At 41.3% G+C, this 20,085-nt stretch overlaps 1 protein-coding gene across 3 annotated transcripts in view; it reads right to left on the reverse strand.

The window, feature by feature from the left end:
• cacna1ha (calcium channel, voltage-dependent, T type, alpha 1H subunit a) overlaps positions 1 to 20,085 on the reverse strand; it is a 146,246-nt gene that overhangs the window by 18,961 nt on the left and 107,200 nt on the right. For all 3 annotated transcript variants that reach the window (XM_046415589.1, XM_046415588.1, XM_046415590.1), the window contains 17 exons: positions 19,221 to 19,762; positions 15,277 to 15,443; positions 14,772 to 14,966; positions 9,769 to 9,920; positions 9,112 to 9,297; positions 8,918 to 9,035; positions 7,239 to 7,394; positions 6,639 to 6,726; positions 6,206 to 6,483; positions 5,119 to 5,478; positions 3,961 to 4,064; positions 3,604 to 3,727; positions 2,996 to 3,064; positions 2,630 to 2,814; positions 2,307 to 2,433; positions 1,665 to 1,790; positions 486 to 575 (listed from right to left, as the gene is read on the reverse strand). In XM_046415589.1, coding sequence (XP_046271545.1) covers positions 486 to 575; positions 1,665 to 1,790; positions 2,307 to 2,433; positions 2,630 to 2,814; positions 2,996 to 3,064; positions 3,604 to 3,727; positions 3,961 to 4,064; positions 5,119 to 5,478; positions 6,206 to 6,483; positions 6,639 to 6,726; positions 7,239 to 7,394; positions 8,918 to 9,035; positions 9,112 to 9,297; positions 9,769 to 9,920; positions 14,772 to 14,966; positions 15,277 to 15,443; positions 19,221 to 19,762 — 3,067 coding nt within the window. The remainder of the gene's footprint in view (positions 1 to 485; positions 576 to 1,664; positions 1,791 to 2,306; positions 2,434 to 2,629; positions 2,815 to 2,995; positions 3,065 to 3,603; positions 3,728 to 3,960; positions 4,065 to 5,118; positions 5,479 to 6,205; positions 6,484 to 6,638; positions 6,727 to 7,238; positions 7,395 to 8,917; positions 9,036 to 9,111; positions 9,298 to 9,768; positions 9,921 to 14,771; positions 14,967 to 15,276; positions 15,444 to 19,220; positions 19,763 to 20,085) is intronic.

Raw genomic sequence — 20,085 nt, forward strand, 5'->3', positions numbered from 1 at the left:
ACTCACCTTTTGAGCCTCGCTTTTGCTTGGAATCCGTTCTACATAACATTCCGCTGTGATTTATCTGTGCTCTTTCTTTTCAAGAAATATAACTTAACTGATCACTTTCTACGCGGGCTCAGTGTATTTGACAATTCTTCCACTAAGAATGGTGGTTCTGCAGTTTGGCTGTTTTTAAGCCAGGTATTTGGACATGTTGATGTCAAAATTTCAAATGGAGATTGCAGTGCCGCTGTTCTGTATCACACGTCCAATAGTTTCCTGTATTGATTTGCAAAGTGACAAATAATGTGTTGTACACATTATTGTAACATCTGAATAATAATATGAAATGAATAATAAATTGTTGTAACATCTGAATAAAATGGGTTGCAATACACACGGAACTGGAAATCAGTCAGGTTTTATGTAGCTGAGGCCGAGCCATCAACAAATGTTTGGCATCAGTTATGCAAGATGGCGCATCACACTCCCCACATCATTACCTGTTGATCCACTCCCACAGCATCCAGCCCATCATACATGATGTTGACCCAGCCATCCTTACAGGACAGCACAAACAAAGACATCAGAGCCTGGATTGGAAACATAGACAAATAATTAATTACACAGGATTTCCCCAACTGTAATATTATTACACCCAAAGACACTGATATTGGATTGAATGTAAAGCTTCTATTTCAAAGATTAACCACTTTTTAACACTATAGAGACAATAGTACTGGGACAGATATCTTTATTACTGAATTCAGGAGTGGTATGGGGACGTTTTCAGGGGTTGGGCTGGGTCCCTTACTGCTTGTGAATTCAAATCTTAATGCTTCAGCATTTGGACAATGCTATGCTTCAATCTTTACTATGCTTGCGGAAACAGTTTGTTAAAGGCCCTTTTCTATTCCAGCATGACTGTGCCCCAAAGCACAAAACAAGGTCCACAAAGACATGGTGGGTAAGTTTGGTGTGGAAGAACTTGACTGGCCCACACAGAGTCCTGACTTCAACCCCATCCAACACCCTTGGGATGAACTGGAACGGAGACTGCGAGCCAGGCTTTTTTGTCTAACATCAGTGCCTGACCTCACAGGAAGCTGTCTGTCTTAGTATTTAGAATGTGCTGTCATTAAAGTCTCTGTTGGTATAATGTCCCAATACTTTTTGTCCACAAAGAGTATATCATGTTTAAAATCTTCTCAGTGAAAATTAAGTTAATCAAAAGAACCCAATTTTTAATGATTTTTAACGGTATTTAGACCACCATCTGAGCGTCTTTATACTTGAAGTGTGCTGTACTAGAATGTAAGACAATCCAATTCGGTCTACATCATCTATGTGGGACAGTAGTTACTCAGTGAGGCAATTTGTGTTAAATATGAACACACCATACAGAAAACATACATCACCAACTGCATTGTACCTCTCCTGTCACTATAGATTCTTATGAAGAACCTAACTTTACCATGTGTACTGTTGTACTGCAGGTTACAATGAACTCATGGGCTACCACATTTGACGAAAATTCCTTAAAAGTGCTTAAAGACACGGCCTATACTCTAAATGTTGAATGACTGAAATGAGTCAAAATAAGATACTTATTAAGTAGTTTTCTGTCTGGTTAATTTGTTTCCCCTCCTTCCTTTTCTCATCCTCAGGCCATCAATCCATACCTGAATGAGGTTGTCAAAGTTGTACTTCCTTCGTATCCAGCGGTAGTTGGCCTGTAGACAGTCAGACTTGTTGGTGATGTTTTTCGTGTCCAGACCTTCACAGTGGTAGAACTTCCCTTTGAACAGCTATAGAGTGAGAGAGAGAGAAGAAGCTAGAGGTCCGTATTTGGCTGACACTTACAAATTATCTCTATTGCACCGGAGCTTGTGGCTTTTTAAACAACCAATTATTAATGCCAGGAATAAAAGGACATTTCATAGAGCACAACTTATCAAATGGTTTCCTGAGTGCTCAGCTAAAAGCTGGCCTGGGGGTCATATTGTCCCTTTTCACACTTAACATAATTGTCATTCTTTCCAAAGTCATACTCTTAAGGAACAAAAGCTTCTTGTTCATTGGATATTTGAGACACTTGTAATGCTGGCCTAAAGCTACAACCACATAAGGAGCCGCTCAACCAAGAATGACATTTAAGCTACAAAAGGTTAAAGGCTCAAGCTCAGAAAAAGCAAATGACAAAGCGGAATAATCAACAGTCTGCACTGGATCTCTACCTCATTTACATATCTGTGTTGTGAAAGTGTGACTTGTTTTAAGCGAGCACCAGTTTGTGTGAGTGACTGCATGTGAATGCAAACTACCTGCACCCCTAAGATGCCAAAGACAATGAAGAAGGCGCAACAGATAAGAACAATGTTCCCGATGGGTCTAAGAGAGGTGATGAGCGTCTCCACAACCAGCTTCAGTCCTGGAGCTCGGCTGATCACCCTGGATAACATATCAATAACATGTAGATGTTAGTGAGTCCCAGCACATACAGTCCAGTACCTACAGATGCAAATACAAGTTATGCAAATATGAAATAAAGTGAGATGCTCCTGTACAAATGGTACAAACAGACATGCAGTACATACGCATCTGCCCAAAAACATTAGCATGACACACACTCAAAGGCACTATGTACCTCAATGGGCGTAGTGTTCGCAGCAGGCGTAGGACTCTGAGTATGCCCAGGATCCTGTTTCCTCCCGTGTAAGCCAGAGAGACCAGAATGTCGACTAGAGACACAAACACCAACAAACCATCGAGAACGTTCCAGCTGGACTGGAGGTAGGTCTGCTTCCCAAAGCAGAAACCAAGCGCTACAACCTGATAAAAACAACATTAAGGAATTATTAAAAAATCACTAGGAAGTCACTGATGCAAAAATAGAATGTTGGTAAGAATTACGCAAATGGTCTGGTTTGGTTTGGTTTGGTGGTGGTTTTAAAGCACGTATAAACTGCACCTTTTTCCCCCACACAGACTGAAAGAAAACCATGATGTTTACCTTAATGGCCATCTCTGCCAGGAATATCACAGTGAAAACATAGTTGGACACGCTCAGAAACACTCGCTCCTAAACAAGAGAATGAGATTAATATAAAAACATATGAAGATGATAGAGACAATGTCAATGATTGAACATTTTGTTTTCACAATGAACCTGCTGTTATACCTGCGGTTGCTTTATACACCTTTTTATACAGTTTATTAGCCTGGCATCTTAGCCAGCATTGTATTATTGCTAGCTTTTAGCTTTGATGTTGCTAAGCTAGTGAGTTTCTATCTGTGTGTCTACAGTTTTTCTACTGTGAATCATGTAAATAATGTAAATCAGCCCCAAAAGCCTCCAATCAGTTTAATGTACAGGAGGTACAAGATATTTCTGCTTTAACGTGGAAAATGGTGAACCCAAACGACACCCAACAGCCTTGGAAGCTATAATTTTTCAGGTTTGTTTATTTTTTGTATGAGTGATAACTCCATTTCAAACAATTTTAAAACAGTTAGTACAGAAAATTGGACTGAATATTGAGGAAATTTTGAAATTTCTATCAATTCTGAAAGACAGGCATGTAGCTTGTATATAAGTGTGTTTGTGCGTGTGTGTCTTACCGTGCTGTGAGGCTGTATATCCGGTCTCTCCAAAGCGATGGTGATGCAGTTGAGGAAGATGAACACCAGAACCACATGGTCGAACAATTTGTGAGAGATCACGCTTTGGCACCATGCACGGCATCTAGGGACGGACACACACACACACACACACACACACACACAGAGAGTCATCTATAAAATGTCTATGGCCGTTTAAAACTACTGACCAAACAATTTGCAGTGAGAAAGCAGTAAATGGGAAAAAAATGACAGAGGGAACTACAATGGCTAAATAAGAACAGGAAAGAGGGAAAAGGGAGTAAGACAGCCACCTGATATCGGCATTTTGTTTGTGTGTGTGTGTGTGAGACTCACTGGCTCTCTGGAGAGAACAAATACAGCGTCCAGTCTTCGTGCTCTCTGCACCAGCGGGGCTTCATGTTCCGGAGCTTTTTTTTGAACCAGTTGCACAAAGAGCTCTGCAGAGGTCAGAGGTCTAACGTTATTATTATTTATATTACATTTCTTACATCATATTCATGCAGTCACTAGACCAGTCATGGTGAAGAACAGTAATTTTGAGTCTGATGAAAAGATAACATACACCATGCCCAGTTACACCATAAAAGGTATTTAAAAACAATACATAATTGAATCTCAGTTTCCAGTGTTGCTGATGAAAGCCCTTCCACAATGAAGTCTATGGGGACACAATAAACAAGTGTTTTTTTTTCTTGCATAAGTAGAGATGGAGGCAACTGGACCATAACAGGCAGACTCCCAACTTAGCAGCTAGAAAGTGTTGTGAAACTCATTAAAGTTTATAATACAACAAACATTAGAAAGCTTAGGTGTGCAGCTTCTGTATTTCAGGATTCTAATTAAAAACAGTCCAAAGTCAAGCCTCTGAGGCGCTGATTATTTGGCAAACTGCTGCTGGTGTAAGCATGTGTGCATCTGGGTGTGTCCTTCTGTGTGTGTGTGTCTAATAGTAAGTGTGTGGGTAAACTGGATAAAAAGAACCTACTGCTCAGATATCCTTGGAGCTGTAATCTGTAATCCCTGAGACAGATGTACAAAGAGAACCACATGCACACACACACACATCTCAGCTGACAGGTTACACACACACATTGACGCATGGTTTTGCACATACACATGCAAACACACACACACGCATACTGGTAGAGTTTTAAGCCTCTCGTATTCAGTGTGTCCAGGGAGAGGCCTTTTGTTATAGTGGATTTCATGGCTTTGTAAACTCAATTTGGAGCCAATAAAACCAGCAAGACAGACTCAACAGAGGTCATCCAAAGCCAACCCTGAGTACACCCTACTCCACTTCATACAGACACACACACACACACACAATTTCCATCACTTTTGACTTCTGACATCACATAGACTTATATATATTTTTTTTGGATTTGCCAAAAATATCATGGAATATCATGCCGGTTGACCTTTAAAACCCGTGAAGAGACCCCACATTTCCAACTGTTATTTTGAAAGTTATGATTCATGATAACTTACGTCATCATCCATGTCGTCCTCAGGTGAGGAGTCTTCCTTTGGGTCTGAGTTCACATTGAGGTCATAGGTCAGTGTCCTCCCATTACAGTCGCCATACTCTGCCACAATGGAAGGGCAGAGAGTAGAAACCTGCAGCAGCTCCAAGGGCTCCAGCCGTAGTCTGTTGCTTCCTCCAGCCTCCCCCTTATCCTCCCCGCTGTCTTCCTCCTCTCCTCCCTCCCCCGACAGCAGGCTCTCCCTTTCTCCGCTGGTGTCTCGCCTTTTGAGGCTCGGTGCTCTTCCCAGACTGTTCCAGCTGGAGCGCCGACTTCCCCAGGAGCGTGGAGGAAGGGGGGAGCGCCGGCCGGGACTTGAGAGGCTCTGGAAAGACAGCAAAACTAAGTAAGCAGAGTGTATGTGGATATGAAAATGTCTCTGTAGTTTAAAAAACAGCATGAGACCAACTAAAAAGTCATCAACAAAAGTTACGGTTAATATTATTTAATGATGTTTCAAGGTTCAAACTGAGTTTTAAACTGTAGATTTTATTCACCTGTAAAACATTTGATGTCACTCTCTTCTTTCTAGACAAAGGGCACATTTTTCAAGATATTTGCCACAGGGGTTCAACATTATCCATGGAATAATAAAATGTAGGCAACGAACGAGCAAGAACCTCTCAACTGATTGCTGCATTTTTGTCTCTAACTGTTCACATGCTAGTTGGCTACTAGATCAAATTTTATGCATACATTCTCAGCTTACTGAATATGTTCACTTCAAAGGAATTCCCCTTGCCCCTGAGCTAACAGCAAGTAATTATTGGCTTCCTATAATTCCAGATTTTGGTTTGCTCATCCATGATTCACTTGTGGAATAAATCACTGTCTGCATGGTTAACAGCATCCTGCAATAAATAGTTACATAGACTGAAGCTATAAAGCTGCAGTCTTTGGTGTTGCTGTTGGCAGCCATCCTCCTCCTCCTCTCTGCAGGTTGCCGAGATACAGAGGTTTAATAATAAGGTCAGAAAATACAATATAAATACAACATGCTGGGCTGTGAATGGACAGACAAACGGCCCCTGGGTGTGTTTGATGCAACTCACCAGAGAACGCTGGTCATACGCTAAGGGGTCCATGGAGGTGGAGCTTCCACGGCGAGACTCTGTGTGACTAACTTCTGCCTCGGAAAAGCCCAATCCCGCATCGCCAGGTGCCCCCTCTCTGTACATGAGATCTTCTCCAAGCATAGACTCAGGTCCCAGGGAGCTCTTCGGAGTAGGCATGGGTGTGGCGGCTGTGCGCATGATTATAGGAGGAGCCATCGAGCCACGAGGGTCAACGTGTCCATTGGCAGTCATCATCAGAGAGTACATTTTTAGCTCTGTGGTGGACAAGGAAGAGAGATTCATCATTATCTTCTTGATTTATTCATTCAGTTATTATGTTTACAGTATACAGTTTTTAATCGGTCATTACACAATCAGAACAGAAAGACAGGTAATTTGAATTGAAGATCTGCGCTGTCATTTAACCTACCAGTGTCTCTGAGTTGTTCCACCTTCTCGTCCTCCTCAAAGTTGTCCGATTTTTTCTCATCATCTGACTCTGAACGATTAGCATCACCCTACAACACGCACACACAAATAAGCATTTTTTTCAAGGCTGGATGAGGAAGAGCTGATGATCTTAAACAATCAGTGGGTGTGTCAGGGTCTCGTTATAATTCTGATTCCCTCATCTTCTTTAAAAGCAATAATGCCTTGCATGACGTGACAGTTTGGTAATTGAGAGTCCAGACCTGCAGCCCTCAAATGGGTCCATTGGGGGTTAATTAAAAGCAAGAGAACATCATCATGCTGCACTCACACAATTGTGGATGAGAGATGCCGTTAACAATTAGACACTAATCTTTATGCCATTTCCCTGACACTGAAACTGTAATTGGATTAAACCAACTTTTCCAGGCAACAACATGAGTCCAGTGGTCAGAGAATGGATAACTAAAGTGATACTAACTTTGACAATATGGTGTTCAGTTGTTTTCAGTTATGTTGGCCAACAGTGATGTAAAATAAGCTGTCTTTAAATTGAAAGACAACGAATTAAAAGAAAAAACAAAACAAAAGTTGTTCTCACCTCAGCCTGAAAGCCCTCAACTAAGATAGCCACGAGTAAATTGAAGAGCACGTAGTTGCCAAAAGTCATAAGGGCAACAAAGTAGAGAGCTGCCCATGGAGAGGTGGAGGCCATGCCATTATACAACACCACATTCCAGTCCTCCTGAGTAAGAATCTATAGATTGAGTGAAACACAGACAAGAGACTTAGGCATAAATAAAGAAGAAGTAGAGCTCAGAGGGAATATTCAGTTTAGTGAGGCGCAATTCAAAAAAAGAAAAAGAAAGAAAAACAGGACAGGCCACAGAAATGAAGACACCAAGAACAAGAAGAAAAAATGGTCAGAGGTTAAAGAAAAGATGGCACAAATGACAGAGAAAGTGAGAGAGATGGAAAGAAGAAGCAAGAAACTGAGCTTTATTGCATATATTAACCTATAGTGCTGTCAGGGGTTCTCTATGCTTTGTAAAACCCAGCAGTGGGCTACTTTTATTGACATACTGCCACAATACTTTAACTTCATTCACATAGTTAACATGCAGTGCTGTGTGTGCCTGCATGTGCCCAAATCAGTGTGAGTGATGAAAGCATTTTTAAGTAGGACGGTGTTCATGATGCAGCATGAATGCTCACTCCATCTCTGCCCACTCAAAACGCTGTAGCAGGAAGGCAAGTCACTGTGCTGTCTATGTGAACGCATATATGCATGCGGGCGCAGGTTTGTGTGTACTGGAGCTACTCCACCAGCAAACTATACTGAGTACAGAGCGTGTCTGTGTATGTGTGTGTGTGTGTGCTACACCTTCACATGACACGTCAGTTCTGGGTAAAATGCCTTTTCAGCATCTTACTCCTAAACACACACCAAAGCGAGACAGTCCACTGCCTTCTGTGTTCTAGCTTTGTGCTGACACATCCAGTATAGAAAAGAGGACAGCCTATCTGGAGCGATTGAACAATATATCCACATAAGAAGAGCAAAAAATAGAAATAGTAAGAGGGTGTGAAAGAGGGAGTGCATAAGCAGAATTTCTCATTTCACAGCGTTTGAAGGATGAGCAGAACACATACACACACTCACACACATACACAGGTGCACATACGCATAAGGACACGCTAGGCTAAATTTGACATTTTGGTTTGGGACATGCTGGGATAAAAATGTACATACATTAACACTCTGGCCAGTTTATCTCTTACATGTACACTGTGTGAAGGATGTGACTACAGCTGACGTTTTTCTTACAGTCATACATTTCCACTAATGTTCACTCTGTTATAATACGAGCCAGCAAGAAGCTTGTTTGAGCTCTCATTTTGAAGTTAGGCAAGTAACATATCTGTCGACCCCTGCAGGAAAGTTTTTCTCTCTTGATGGTTTTGCTGTACAGGTCTTTATACTGCAAGTTCAAATAAGTCAGCGGGAAACGTTCAAGGACATTTCTTAAAAGCAACGTCTTTCTGTCACAGGTATTAAACATTCGTGTTTCAGGTCACAGGTTTGCCAAACAAAAAGAAGAGAACGCACTTTTGAATCACATCATCATCACAATCTGTAAAAGTACACAAATCAGTTGAACTGCAGATAGACAGAGCAGAAATTAATTATTGGTAATACATACAGATCTAACAATATTAATACAACTAACACAGCAAAAACCCTAACCAACAATATCACAGTTTAAAATGAAAACTAACCTGGAACACAGTGACGATGGCCCAGAGTAAAGTGTCAAAGTTTTTGCGGTCAGGGATGGTGTCTCCGTTCTCTGTCCGAAGGCTGAATTTACAACCGAACAGATGCATACCCAGTATACTGTAGAAAACAAGAAAATGTTTTTACCATGATTTTAACGGATGCATTTGGATGAACTTGATGAATTTGTGCATACCTGAATGTGAAGATGAAAAGCATGAGCAGCATGCAGAATGTGGCCACGTTGTCCATAGTCTTCATCAGCACCACCAGTTGTCTCCTCAGGGCGGGCAGGAAGCGAACCAGCTTCAGAACCCGCAGCAGACGAAAAGTTCGCAGGACTGACAGCCCGCCATCTGCTTGACCAATTATCTCCCACACACTGAGAACAATCACACAAATTTGTATTAAACCACTATTGAACATTTTAAAAATTGGAAGTTCTATTATTATTTATATAATATATATTATACTATATTATTATGACATTACAATATGTTGCACACATTTTATTTTGAAAGGGATTCACTTTGAGTGAATGTGGAGTAACTACAAAGGTAATTCCCCCTCAGTAGCAAAAAGTAACATGATCACACATCAAAAGGTCTCCTGATCCAATGACAGCCACACAACAGCCCTCGACTCCTGACAGCGTCAAGAATCTGCTGTGGCAGCAAGTAAAATTGCCTGTGTGTGATTTATCATCAAAGTGCCAATCTTAGCCACTGTAAAGATGGATAGCGTGGCAGTAAACCTGATACTCCAGACACAAGGATCAGAGGAATTCAGAACATGGGGTGTCTCTGAGCTTAGCAGTGGTCTACTTTGTGAAATCTACATGGATTAATATTACCTGATAATAACAATGATGCTGTCGAAGATGTTGTATGGATTCCTGATGTATCCAAACAAGCCAAAGGCCAGCAGCATGAAGCCCATCTCCAGGACAAACATACTGGTGAAAACGATGTTACTGATCTCTAACACATCAGTCAACTCTTCAGGCTGGAGGGAAAGAAAGAAAGATAGAAAGAAAGATAGCAAGAAAGAAAGAAAAAAGACAGAAAGAAAGAAAGAAAGAATGTTAATATCTCCACTTTACTATCACAGGGTAGTAAAACCACTCTGGTTTTAGTGCCCCTAGTGCAGAGACGTTATCAATTTCAGAGTTGCGGTCAGGCTCAATCAATCAAATAGGACCAGCAGCACCGATCCATCGCTGCTGATCTACTCCACTTACCTCACAGTACAGTCACTCATGCAGCAAGATGTGACTGAGTCCCTCTCACAAAGCATCTGGTCAAGTCTTTTATGAAAAACACAACAGCTTTGTGTTCTGGTAAACACATTATGTAGCCATGTAATCTGAATTTCTTGACAGAAACTGTTTGCTAGAGCTTCATCATTGATCAAAATGTACCCACTCGGATCAAAATTTGTAACCTTTGGCTCTCATTGTGGCACATTTGAGTTCAGATGGTGAGTTTCTCTCTTGGCCATGTAAATCAAAACATCAAATGGTTCATTAAATGGCAGCAGATTAAGTTTGATGCTTGTCTACAAGGTGGAAAATGTATTGTTCCAATGATCTCTTGCAATAAACATAAAGCTTTCTAGTACTCTTTCTTCTTTTTATTCCAAGTATGTACCACGTTTCAGTGCTAACAAACTTTGTGCATTCACAAATACGTATGATCCCCAGACAACTAAATCATTCTAAACTGTAAATTTGTATACTCTCTAGTGAGCCTTGCAGTTTGTAAAGCCCTTAAGCCTATAACTTTTATTCTCATGTCATGCATGGCAGTCTCAATAAAACTGTGGCTCTTTTCACGAGGATCAACAAGCAACATGCTCAAAGCCCATTATGTGTCCTGGCCCACAGTGTAGGAGAGCAGGCAGTGCACTAACAAACACAGAGGCAAGATTAATATATGAAATCCCAGATGTCGTGCTACTGCCAGAGAGAAGAGTTAGCCTTCAGCATGGGCTGCTCTGCACTATCAGCAAATTGCAGAAACATCCTGAGTTGTTTCTGTGTTTACTGCTGTTGAAAATTCTAACAAATTATAAATTATTTAGTTATATTTGTATAGCGCCAACTCACAGTTATCTTTCCAATTAGACCGGGTTTAGACCAAACTCTTTAATTGAACTGAATGGAATTTACAATTATATGTTTGATGACAACGAGCAAAATAAAACATAATATTAAATACAGTTACATAAAAGGACATTTTGATGAAAAACAACTTTTCATTTCAGCTGAAGTACAACTGAGGATGATGATCACAGATCACCTCGCTCCATCACAGACATACAGAAACACAGAATATCCTATGGAGAGTTAAATGTCAAAATTTTGTTCGCCACCTCTCAAGGAAAGAGGTGTCTGTCAGCTATGCAGTAGTTACTGACTCATACAAAACATATGAGCAGTTCATAGAATGCGATTTTAGCCAGCAGTTGCTACAAATACCTCAACCAGCGTCATAATAACACACACATTAATGGCCCATTCTGCATTCATGCAAAGTGGATGTTATGCAATGAGATCCTGGACCTCACTGCATAACAAACTGGCTTTTTGTACCTTGCAAGGATATTTAATTTGTTGTTAGAAAAATACATCACTGTCTGATTACTGACAAGTGTTTCAATTTTATGCTGTCGTTGCTAAGACAAAACAGCCTGTTGGACATTCTGAAATGGAGCTTGTCTAATCCATTTCATCACTGGCTTTATCAACTACAGGAAAAGGTGTGTGTGTGTGTGTGTGTGTGAGCCATGCCTATCTACTGATCCAATAATAACATTACAGCATTGGTTTGACAGCAGTTCAAAGATTGACTGCTTTTGCACTGGCGACCTCACTGTCAATATGAACTATGTGGAGTATTCTGTGCAGTGCAAGGACACTATATCTCTCTTTCTATAACTTTATTGTTTTTGGGTGATAGGCTCTTGAGTTAACTGGGACAGTCTTGAAGCTTGAACACCGAAGCAGAAATGCCTGTGCAAAAATAAAAGGGCACAGAAGCAATATCAGGGGACTGGATCGCAGCTTTTGTTGTGAGAATGAGACTTTTTTTAAGAGCCAGACAGACAATACAGAGACTCTTTCACCATCCAGCCAAAGCATAAAAAACTTTAAAACACTTCAACAAAGCCTTATAGGAGCCCTTAGCCAGCTATATCTTAAGAAGTCACAGTACAGCAGGCTCCCATACATTATTATTTAACAGTGGACCAGTGACATTTTCATTACCTTTTGGCTCAATGTCATCACACCAGGCAATAATTTTCATACAAAGCTGCACAGTCCTTTTTATGCTGACAGGACGACAAATTTATTTTTACTTACTGCCTTACAGAGTGATCAGTGGGCAATATGGCTGACAAAGTAGGTTTAAACAATACAGTAATAATAAATACAGCAACAGCTGAAGGTATGGTGACCCTGACAGCTCAATGCACTGAAACAAGTAGACAACAGTAGTAGTAGTATATCAAAGATAAGTTGCAGTGAGATGAGCTCTCAGGGCCACCGTATGAACGCATCAAATTGTGAGCTGAACATTTGAAATGCTAAATGAGGCTGCATAAGCATACATCAACATCTTCTCTGGTATTGTATTTTGATGTTTGATGTTAAAACAAACTAACTCAGCACACTGACTTTAAGTTCCAGTTCTGGCTCGTGACAACATTACGGACAGCAAGGTGGAAGGAAGCAACAGTTCAGGGGTTGTAAAGTTTAAGTGTTAGAGAAGCAGGTTCTATTAAAGTCTTGTGACCACAGATAAAAAATGTGGGAGGGGAAAATGAAATGAAACACTCTTCCCTCTATTAATAAATCCCCTCAAGGCCACCTTGAGTTGTCTGCTGTATCCCATGTTATTTTATGGGAGCAGTTCTAGATGGCCATGATCATTAGCAACTAAGTGGTTTCAAAATAACTAGAAGCTCTTAACCATATGTCAATATGTACTGCAGTCCCAAATGAGCTTTTTGAACTATCGCTTTATATGTAGCTTTGCACTTCTGTTATTATGTGTGACAGGCCAGGTGATCAATCAGAAGTAAATATTGTGTCGGTGCCTGGTAGAAGACATTTCAAATGAGTCTTTGGGTGTTTGAATACAACAGTGCATATGACCTTGGCATTAAGAGTAAGATGAACAGAACAGAGATTTGCACTGACACACGTATGCACACACACACACACACGCACAAATGCAGCCTCTCTGGCAGGGAAGAAGAGCAGCCTTCACTATAAAGCAGGACACCCACATAAATAACCAGAATTACCTTGCAGTCTCCGTCAGCCAGTCGAGGTCTAGTTTACATCCATGTCTGTCCAGACTCATATAATAAAAGTAGTGAAGGAGTTTAATAAAAGAATTAAGTGTATTTTTGGCTAAATTTATCACTACATGAATATATAATTCCAGTGAATAATTTCCAGCGAGAATCTTGCCTTCCTCATTTAGAAACTATTTTCACAGAGAATTTCCGAGGACTGAAGGAGAGCTTCGTCACACGGTGCAACCACAACCCCTTGAAGCTCAAGATCATCAAAACCAATGATCTTGTGGTGTATTATGATGCTTTAAATATTGCTGTTGCTGCAACGAAGCCACAAATTCTAAAAGATCGATGTTTCACACACATCTTCAACCCAGCAGCAGAGACGATCTACACAATCAGCACAATTTCAAGGTTGACACCCATGATTAGGATCAATTCAGTATCTGACCAAACGTGAAATATGGCCAAAGTCTACCCTTCCTGAGCTATGGTGTTGAATAATGAACCGAAAAATGTTTTTGCTGGCTAATGATATGTAATGTCAGTGTGTTGAGATGTGTGTGTAAAGAAAATCAGATTACCGAACGATGTATTTGAGATCAATTTTTACATATCAGTTCACACATGGACTTTTAATTTCTATGCAGATTTGGTAACAGCGATCTATTCCCAATCGGGAATTAGTATAAACGTAGACTAAACAAGCATCGTCCCTCTCTCTCTACACATACACACACATCCACACGCATTGTCTACACTGGGCCACCTACATTTATACACCTCTTCACACACTCACACACACAAAAAAACTCATCCCATAAAGTTTGGCTAGATGTCACATAAGAGGGATGACTAGTGGTGAGGGGAGGAGGAACTCTTACATAACATTTCAATCTGTGTGTGTGTGTGTGTGTGTGTGTGTGTTATTGGCCCAATAAGGCCATGGCTCTCCCAGTCGTTCCTTATGTTTATACCACAAAGACAGAAACACACACACACGCACACATCCCCTTGAGAGGGAATTAGAGACAGAGAAGGGAAAGGAGGAAATGGACTGTGTGCATGCACTAGAATCTTCTCATTGGATTTTTTAGCCATTTCCTGCACTGGTGGGAAATGAAAAGGTTGTGTGCGTGTGTATGCATATATAATACACCTACTTGGGTGTAAAAACTCTGTTGATGAACGTGTGAATGTGTGTGTGAGGGAACGGGGAGTTGTATTATTAGGCGGATACTTCCCAGATGTTGGCCACACAGGCTAAAATAGAAACATAATCCTGGACTGTGCGTGTGTGTGTATGGGTACCGCTCCTCCACTCCCCCTCTCTTTCGTCGTTTCCTCAACCCAGTCCACCCCTCCTCCGCATCTTGCCACACTCTCATTTCGACTCTCAGACAACCAAATGTCATTTCAACAAACAAAGGGGCATGTCTGACGGTCAAAACTTCTCATCACACTAGCTCCTCACAGCCCTTACAGTTCTGAACCATAGATATGAACCAATGAGGGCTTTCGTTTATTCATACATCTTATTATTCTTACCTGCTCGTGGTATTCTATCCCCATGCTGAGAGTATTGACCAGGATAGCGATCATGATCCCTCGGTTGAAGTATTTACTTTCCACAATCCTCTTCAGTTTTTCCCTGAAGCCTATCCAGGCCCCAACCACTCCGTTTTTGTATTCCACAACCCCTCGGCGTCTTCCGCGACCTCGCCCACCTCTTAGATCCCCACCCTATAGCAAAGATAGGGGAGTTTCACTTAGCAGTTATGGTAGCTTTAGAAGATATTCAAAATAACTAGTAAAAGCATTAAAAAACAACAGTATGTTTATATGAAGCATAAGGATTTTCAAATACAGCTCCTTAAAAATATATATGTTGCATTATTTTTTTGACAAATCTATCATAATTGGACTTCCATCAGCCCTGAGTTTTTACTTGGCCACCATCGCCACCAGTATTAATGCCAAATGCCACCACTCCCACAACCTTCACCCCCACTGTATCCCGTCTTCATTAGTGCATCGCCCCATGCATTCTGACCTGGGGGAAGTCATGCAGTCCGTCAGCCTCTCCCCTGCCTCCCTCAAGGTCTCCCAGTTCCAGCTCCAAGGTCTCCAGGCTACGGGCACACAGAGGGCAGCTGAGTAGCTCCAAGAGCAGAGGGCTGGGCACCACGCCTGCCAGCTGGTACAGCAGCCTCTGGCGTCCTGCAGGGTGGAGACGGGTGGGGATGGTCAGATTTTGCAAAGGGTTTTTAATTTTAGAGCTGCTCTAATGTGCTGCTGCTGTCTCGTTATCTTCGCTGACAAAGACAAACAAGTTAGAAGTTCTTTTTTCTTCAACCAGTCACCTGTTGCACCATTCCCCACTGTGAGAAACTAAATGCAAAGTTTGCTTTAAAAAAATTATTTTTGATCCAAGCCAGTAGTTCACATTTTGTTCTGTTTTTTGGGGGGACATCGGTTTCATATTTTTATGATTATTATAATACAACATCTATTATTAACTTTTAAATAATAGCCTGATGTCTTTTCCAGCAAGCTCCACCAACAGGGCACAGTGATAAAGAGGCCAAACAAAGGACAAAAGCAATCGGCAAATCATTCGCTACTGCTCATTAAGCTTATTGCTTCGAGCACCAGAATAACTGAAGGTTACTCAAATGAGTACACAAACATTTTAATGAACTTCCCTCTTCACTTATTTTGAATATGGTGGCCAGATAATCAGAAAGATGAAAGATTTTAGCAAATAAAATCAAAATCAACCCAAAAGAATATAAACGAGGGTGGCAAAAACAGTATTAAAAAAAATAAGGAAGACATGTCCTCTTCACCAACAGCATATTACACCCTTGGGTGTTTGTACTTAGTTATGACCTTTATCCATCCACATTGTAGTTTTATTTGAACTCTGCATTGCCATCAAACAGAGCAAAATACTTGCGTTTTATGTCAAAGAATGACAGAACGTTATAACACTCATTAAAAAGCATAATAGGAGACAATGGAGACAGTGAGACATCATGATATGTAAATAAAGGTAAAGCTGGAGGATTCTAAAGTGAAATTTTGCAAATTTCAGTGTCCTATCTGAGTAAGCTGAGTAAGCCAAAGTAAGCTGGTTTCTGCAGTGCGTGTTATGAGCTCACCCACAGCGCTGTACGAGAGGCTGGCTGACTCCTTTCACCCTCTGTTCTCTGACTACATCCTCTTAAAATCTGTACAGAGGAACTGCAAAAACACAACATGACTTCTGGAAAAATCTGCTCTTCAAAAGCTCATTCGACATGTTGTTTACAACTCTATCTAGTACCTCGAGCTATAAAAAAAGGGATGTGAGGGTTGTCATCGTATCTCATCGTCTTTCCTGTTGTCTTGAATATCATCACTACAAATAAATTTCCATTTCTATTTGTCTAATTTTTGACAGATCGCTTTTATTCTCACAAATTTCCTCAAGGGGACAACACCTCTGTCTGGCATATAGTTTTATCTCATTAAGTTATATGACATTAGATTAGATTAGGTTACATTTATACTAATAAATGAAAAATGTTCTCAAGAACATTGGTGCTCTTACAGTAGAAAGGGGCTTTTCAGCTAAAAACAGCATTTAAGCTCATTCCATTAGAAGGTTTAGCCAACACTGAATCATCTGACAGAGCTGAAAGCAAACATTTAGAAACTCCAGATCAAGAAATGCCAGACCGTGAATGGAGACGTTTACTCATTTAGACAAGAGCATTCAGTCAACTGCAAAACATTAAATCCCAGTTCATTAAAGTCAGTTTAAAATGTGTGATCTTTAACACACATTCGTAGCAGAGGTGAAGAGTTACCCTCACTCCCCAAAGGAATCATACTGACTGTGGGCAGATCAGAGGTGTATTGACTGTATTGACAGTTTAACACATTAAACAGACCGGTGCTGTTTTTAAGCCTTATTTCAGCACTCCTCCTCATTGCTGTCTTTTTTGTATTTATCACATGTCACAAAGTAACTCTTCACTCCAGCAAGGAGCTAATTTGTGTGTGCTTAATTAATTTTGGAGTGTCGGCAGCCATTAGGTGTTAAATATCTGTCTGTGTACGGCGTGTGTGCTTGTTGGCAGACAGTGCTTTTTCATTTTCCTTTGCAACTAACACAATTTTATGTTGTCTCCTCTCTGTCCCCATGCTCTTGCCCTTGCCTTCTGTCTTCTCTTCTTCCCATCTCTCTCCATGTTTTTTCTCTCTTTTGAACAAACTTATTTTCTCTCTGTCTCCCTCTCCTATCCTTTCCCCTTCTGGATCTGAATCTGTCATACTTTATGCTTTTCTTCTTAACACCTCCTAACACTAACTGTGGAGTCTCCCTCAATTCTCCCCTTTACCCACCTTTCTGCACTGATGACTGCAACACTTGAGACATGGATTTCCTGTCAGGACTCACTAAGTGCTGCTTGAAACAGGTACACACACTGTGATGTGTGGTCAAGGTAGGCAGAGCCTCAGCAAGACTTAAAAGAAATGCTGAGATTACACGATAGCTGCATCTGTAAATCAAAATTTGGATTAAAACTAAAAGCCAGGATAGTTCCTTTAAAACTATAGTATGCTCCCACCTCCACAGCTTGCTCCTATAACTACTTCTCCTGAACGCTGAGGCAGATGCTACCTGTTCCTCTGTCTGTCTTAGGGTCAGGAGTTTTCGTCAACGTGCACATGTAAACATAGTGGAGTGATCAGGGTTGAGGCTCAGACCGAGTGTGATGTGGCATCCGCCTCCTCTCGCTGCGGACCCGGCTAGCAGTGCGCCTGTTACAGATGAGTTTGTATGACCATCTGCCTTGTCTGAACTAATCAGTTAGCTTGTTACATGGCATCCATGGAGTAATGGATACCAGGTTTTAAAGACTTTTTCCAACAATTTAGACAATTTAACTATGCATAATGGAATTCTTTCTCCCAGCCTGTAGAACCTGTAGGATCATACCCAGCAGACAGGGAAAAGATTACACAAACTTTCCAATCTGACTTGTACCAGAATAAGGAATGCCATGGTCATGTGTCTGCTGCAAGGCTTCTTTGCTTTCCATTCCAAGCTACTCTACTCCTCTGGCAGCAACAGCCTGAAGGTGAGTTGTGTATGATATAATTCTTTGTATAAAACATACATCAGGAATAATTTCCCACATTTTCTTTCATGACTCTATCTCCTCATTTGTGTTGATTGTGTTTTTATAAAGTGTGCAAAGATATGTCCATTGATTAGGTTTGCATTAGCTACTGCAAAAGCAGTCAGCTCCAGGCATATCTGGTGATTTAAAGCCTTACTAATGTACACTATATTTTGCCTATCCATGCATGAATGAACTAAGGATGCTGCCTTAATTAAATGTAGACATATGTCACATTGATCGGTCACTGCAAAGATTTCACCGCATGTTACTGCACACACAAACATAAGAAACGTAGCCAGAAACTACCTCGGGTCAAACTTGGGAGGAGGACAGACATATCTGTTAAAAGAAAGAGCACAAAATGAAGATGAAAACAGGAGATGAAAGTGAGCGTGGAGACAAAAACATAATGGAGCCCAGGGGAAATCCAGGGCATGAAGCACAGACTGTGAAGGGGAATTAAAGGACAGTGAAACCTATTAGAAATGCAGGTAGAAGAAAGAAAAATAGCAAGATAAAAAAAAGATTAGTGTTCCAATAAGAAAATGTAAAAGGACTACACAGTCTTAAAAAGGTTAAGTTTGGCTTATTTTCTTAGTGGTTATGTGACTGAGGTGTTTGCTCCTTCCTCCTGCCGCCTGAGGCTCCAGTAATGTAACCTAAATTGTGACTTTATGGCGATTAAAAGATGATGTTAATCAGTAAACTCAAACTCAACCAGAAGTCTTACTGTCCCACACATGTAACAGCATCTACATTCATGTCAGTCTGTGGTCCTTAGATGTGCTGAGGGTGTGTGTATGCGTGTGTGTCCTCTTACTGTGCTGTCCCATGAGCTGGTAGAGCTTGTTCAACGTCTCTGTGTGCTCAGACACTGGGTGGTTTGTAGGGTGCTGCTCCGGACTGGGCCCACACTGCTGGGAGTGGGGGGGTGGCGTCTTACTGCTGTAGCTGCACACAAATGATGGCAGAATGGTCGGGTAGTTCATCCCCCCGTTCAGTCGCCCGAGCAATGACCCCATGCCCTGGCTGACAACGGGCGAGTTGCTGCTCCCGCCACAGCTATTTCCATTTGTGCTTCCTCTCCGGACAGAAATCGACTTCATCTCCAGCTCCTCCGCTCCTCCTGCCCGCCCTCCTTCTCCGTCTGTTCGCTCGGCGGTTGCAGCGCTGATGGTGTGCTGTCCCCCGTTTGTGAGGCGACAGTGCTGGTGCTGATGGTGCTGCAGGAGGTTATGGATCGGTCTCAACCACAACGCGTTACCTGGCCCGCCGCCCCTGCTGGAGCCATGGCCGTGTCCATTACCACCGCCATTACTGCCTCCGCCACTGCCATTGGGATTCACCTTTTTACGCCTTTTACTGGTTTGAAGTGGATAAAAAAGGTTTCAGTACCAGGTTTAGATAAACTTCTAATATTTATTCTTTGTGTGTTTATGTTTGCTTCCTCTAACATGGCTCTCAGTAACTTTGGGGCTTGTGCACAATATATGAGATCCAAAGCTACCAAAGAACACTGACACAAATGCATTGAACAAAAACACATTTTGGTTGCCCCAAATGGCTCATACAGAGTTGGAAATACACACAAGAGGACCATCAAAGACTATGACCTGTCGAGGAATGCCCTGATGAATTTAATCTGGGGAAAAAAGTGTGATTATAATTTCAATGAAGAGGTAATA

The sequence above is a fragment of the Scatophagus argus genome, chromosome 16, assembly GCF_020382885.2.
Source record: "Scatophagus argus isolate fScaArg1 chromosome 16, fScaArg1.pri, whole genome shotgun sequence".
In the NCBI taxonomy this organism is placed as follows: domain Eukaryota; kingdom Metazoa; phylum Chordata; class Actinopteri; family Scatophagidae; genus Scatophagus; species Scatophagus argus.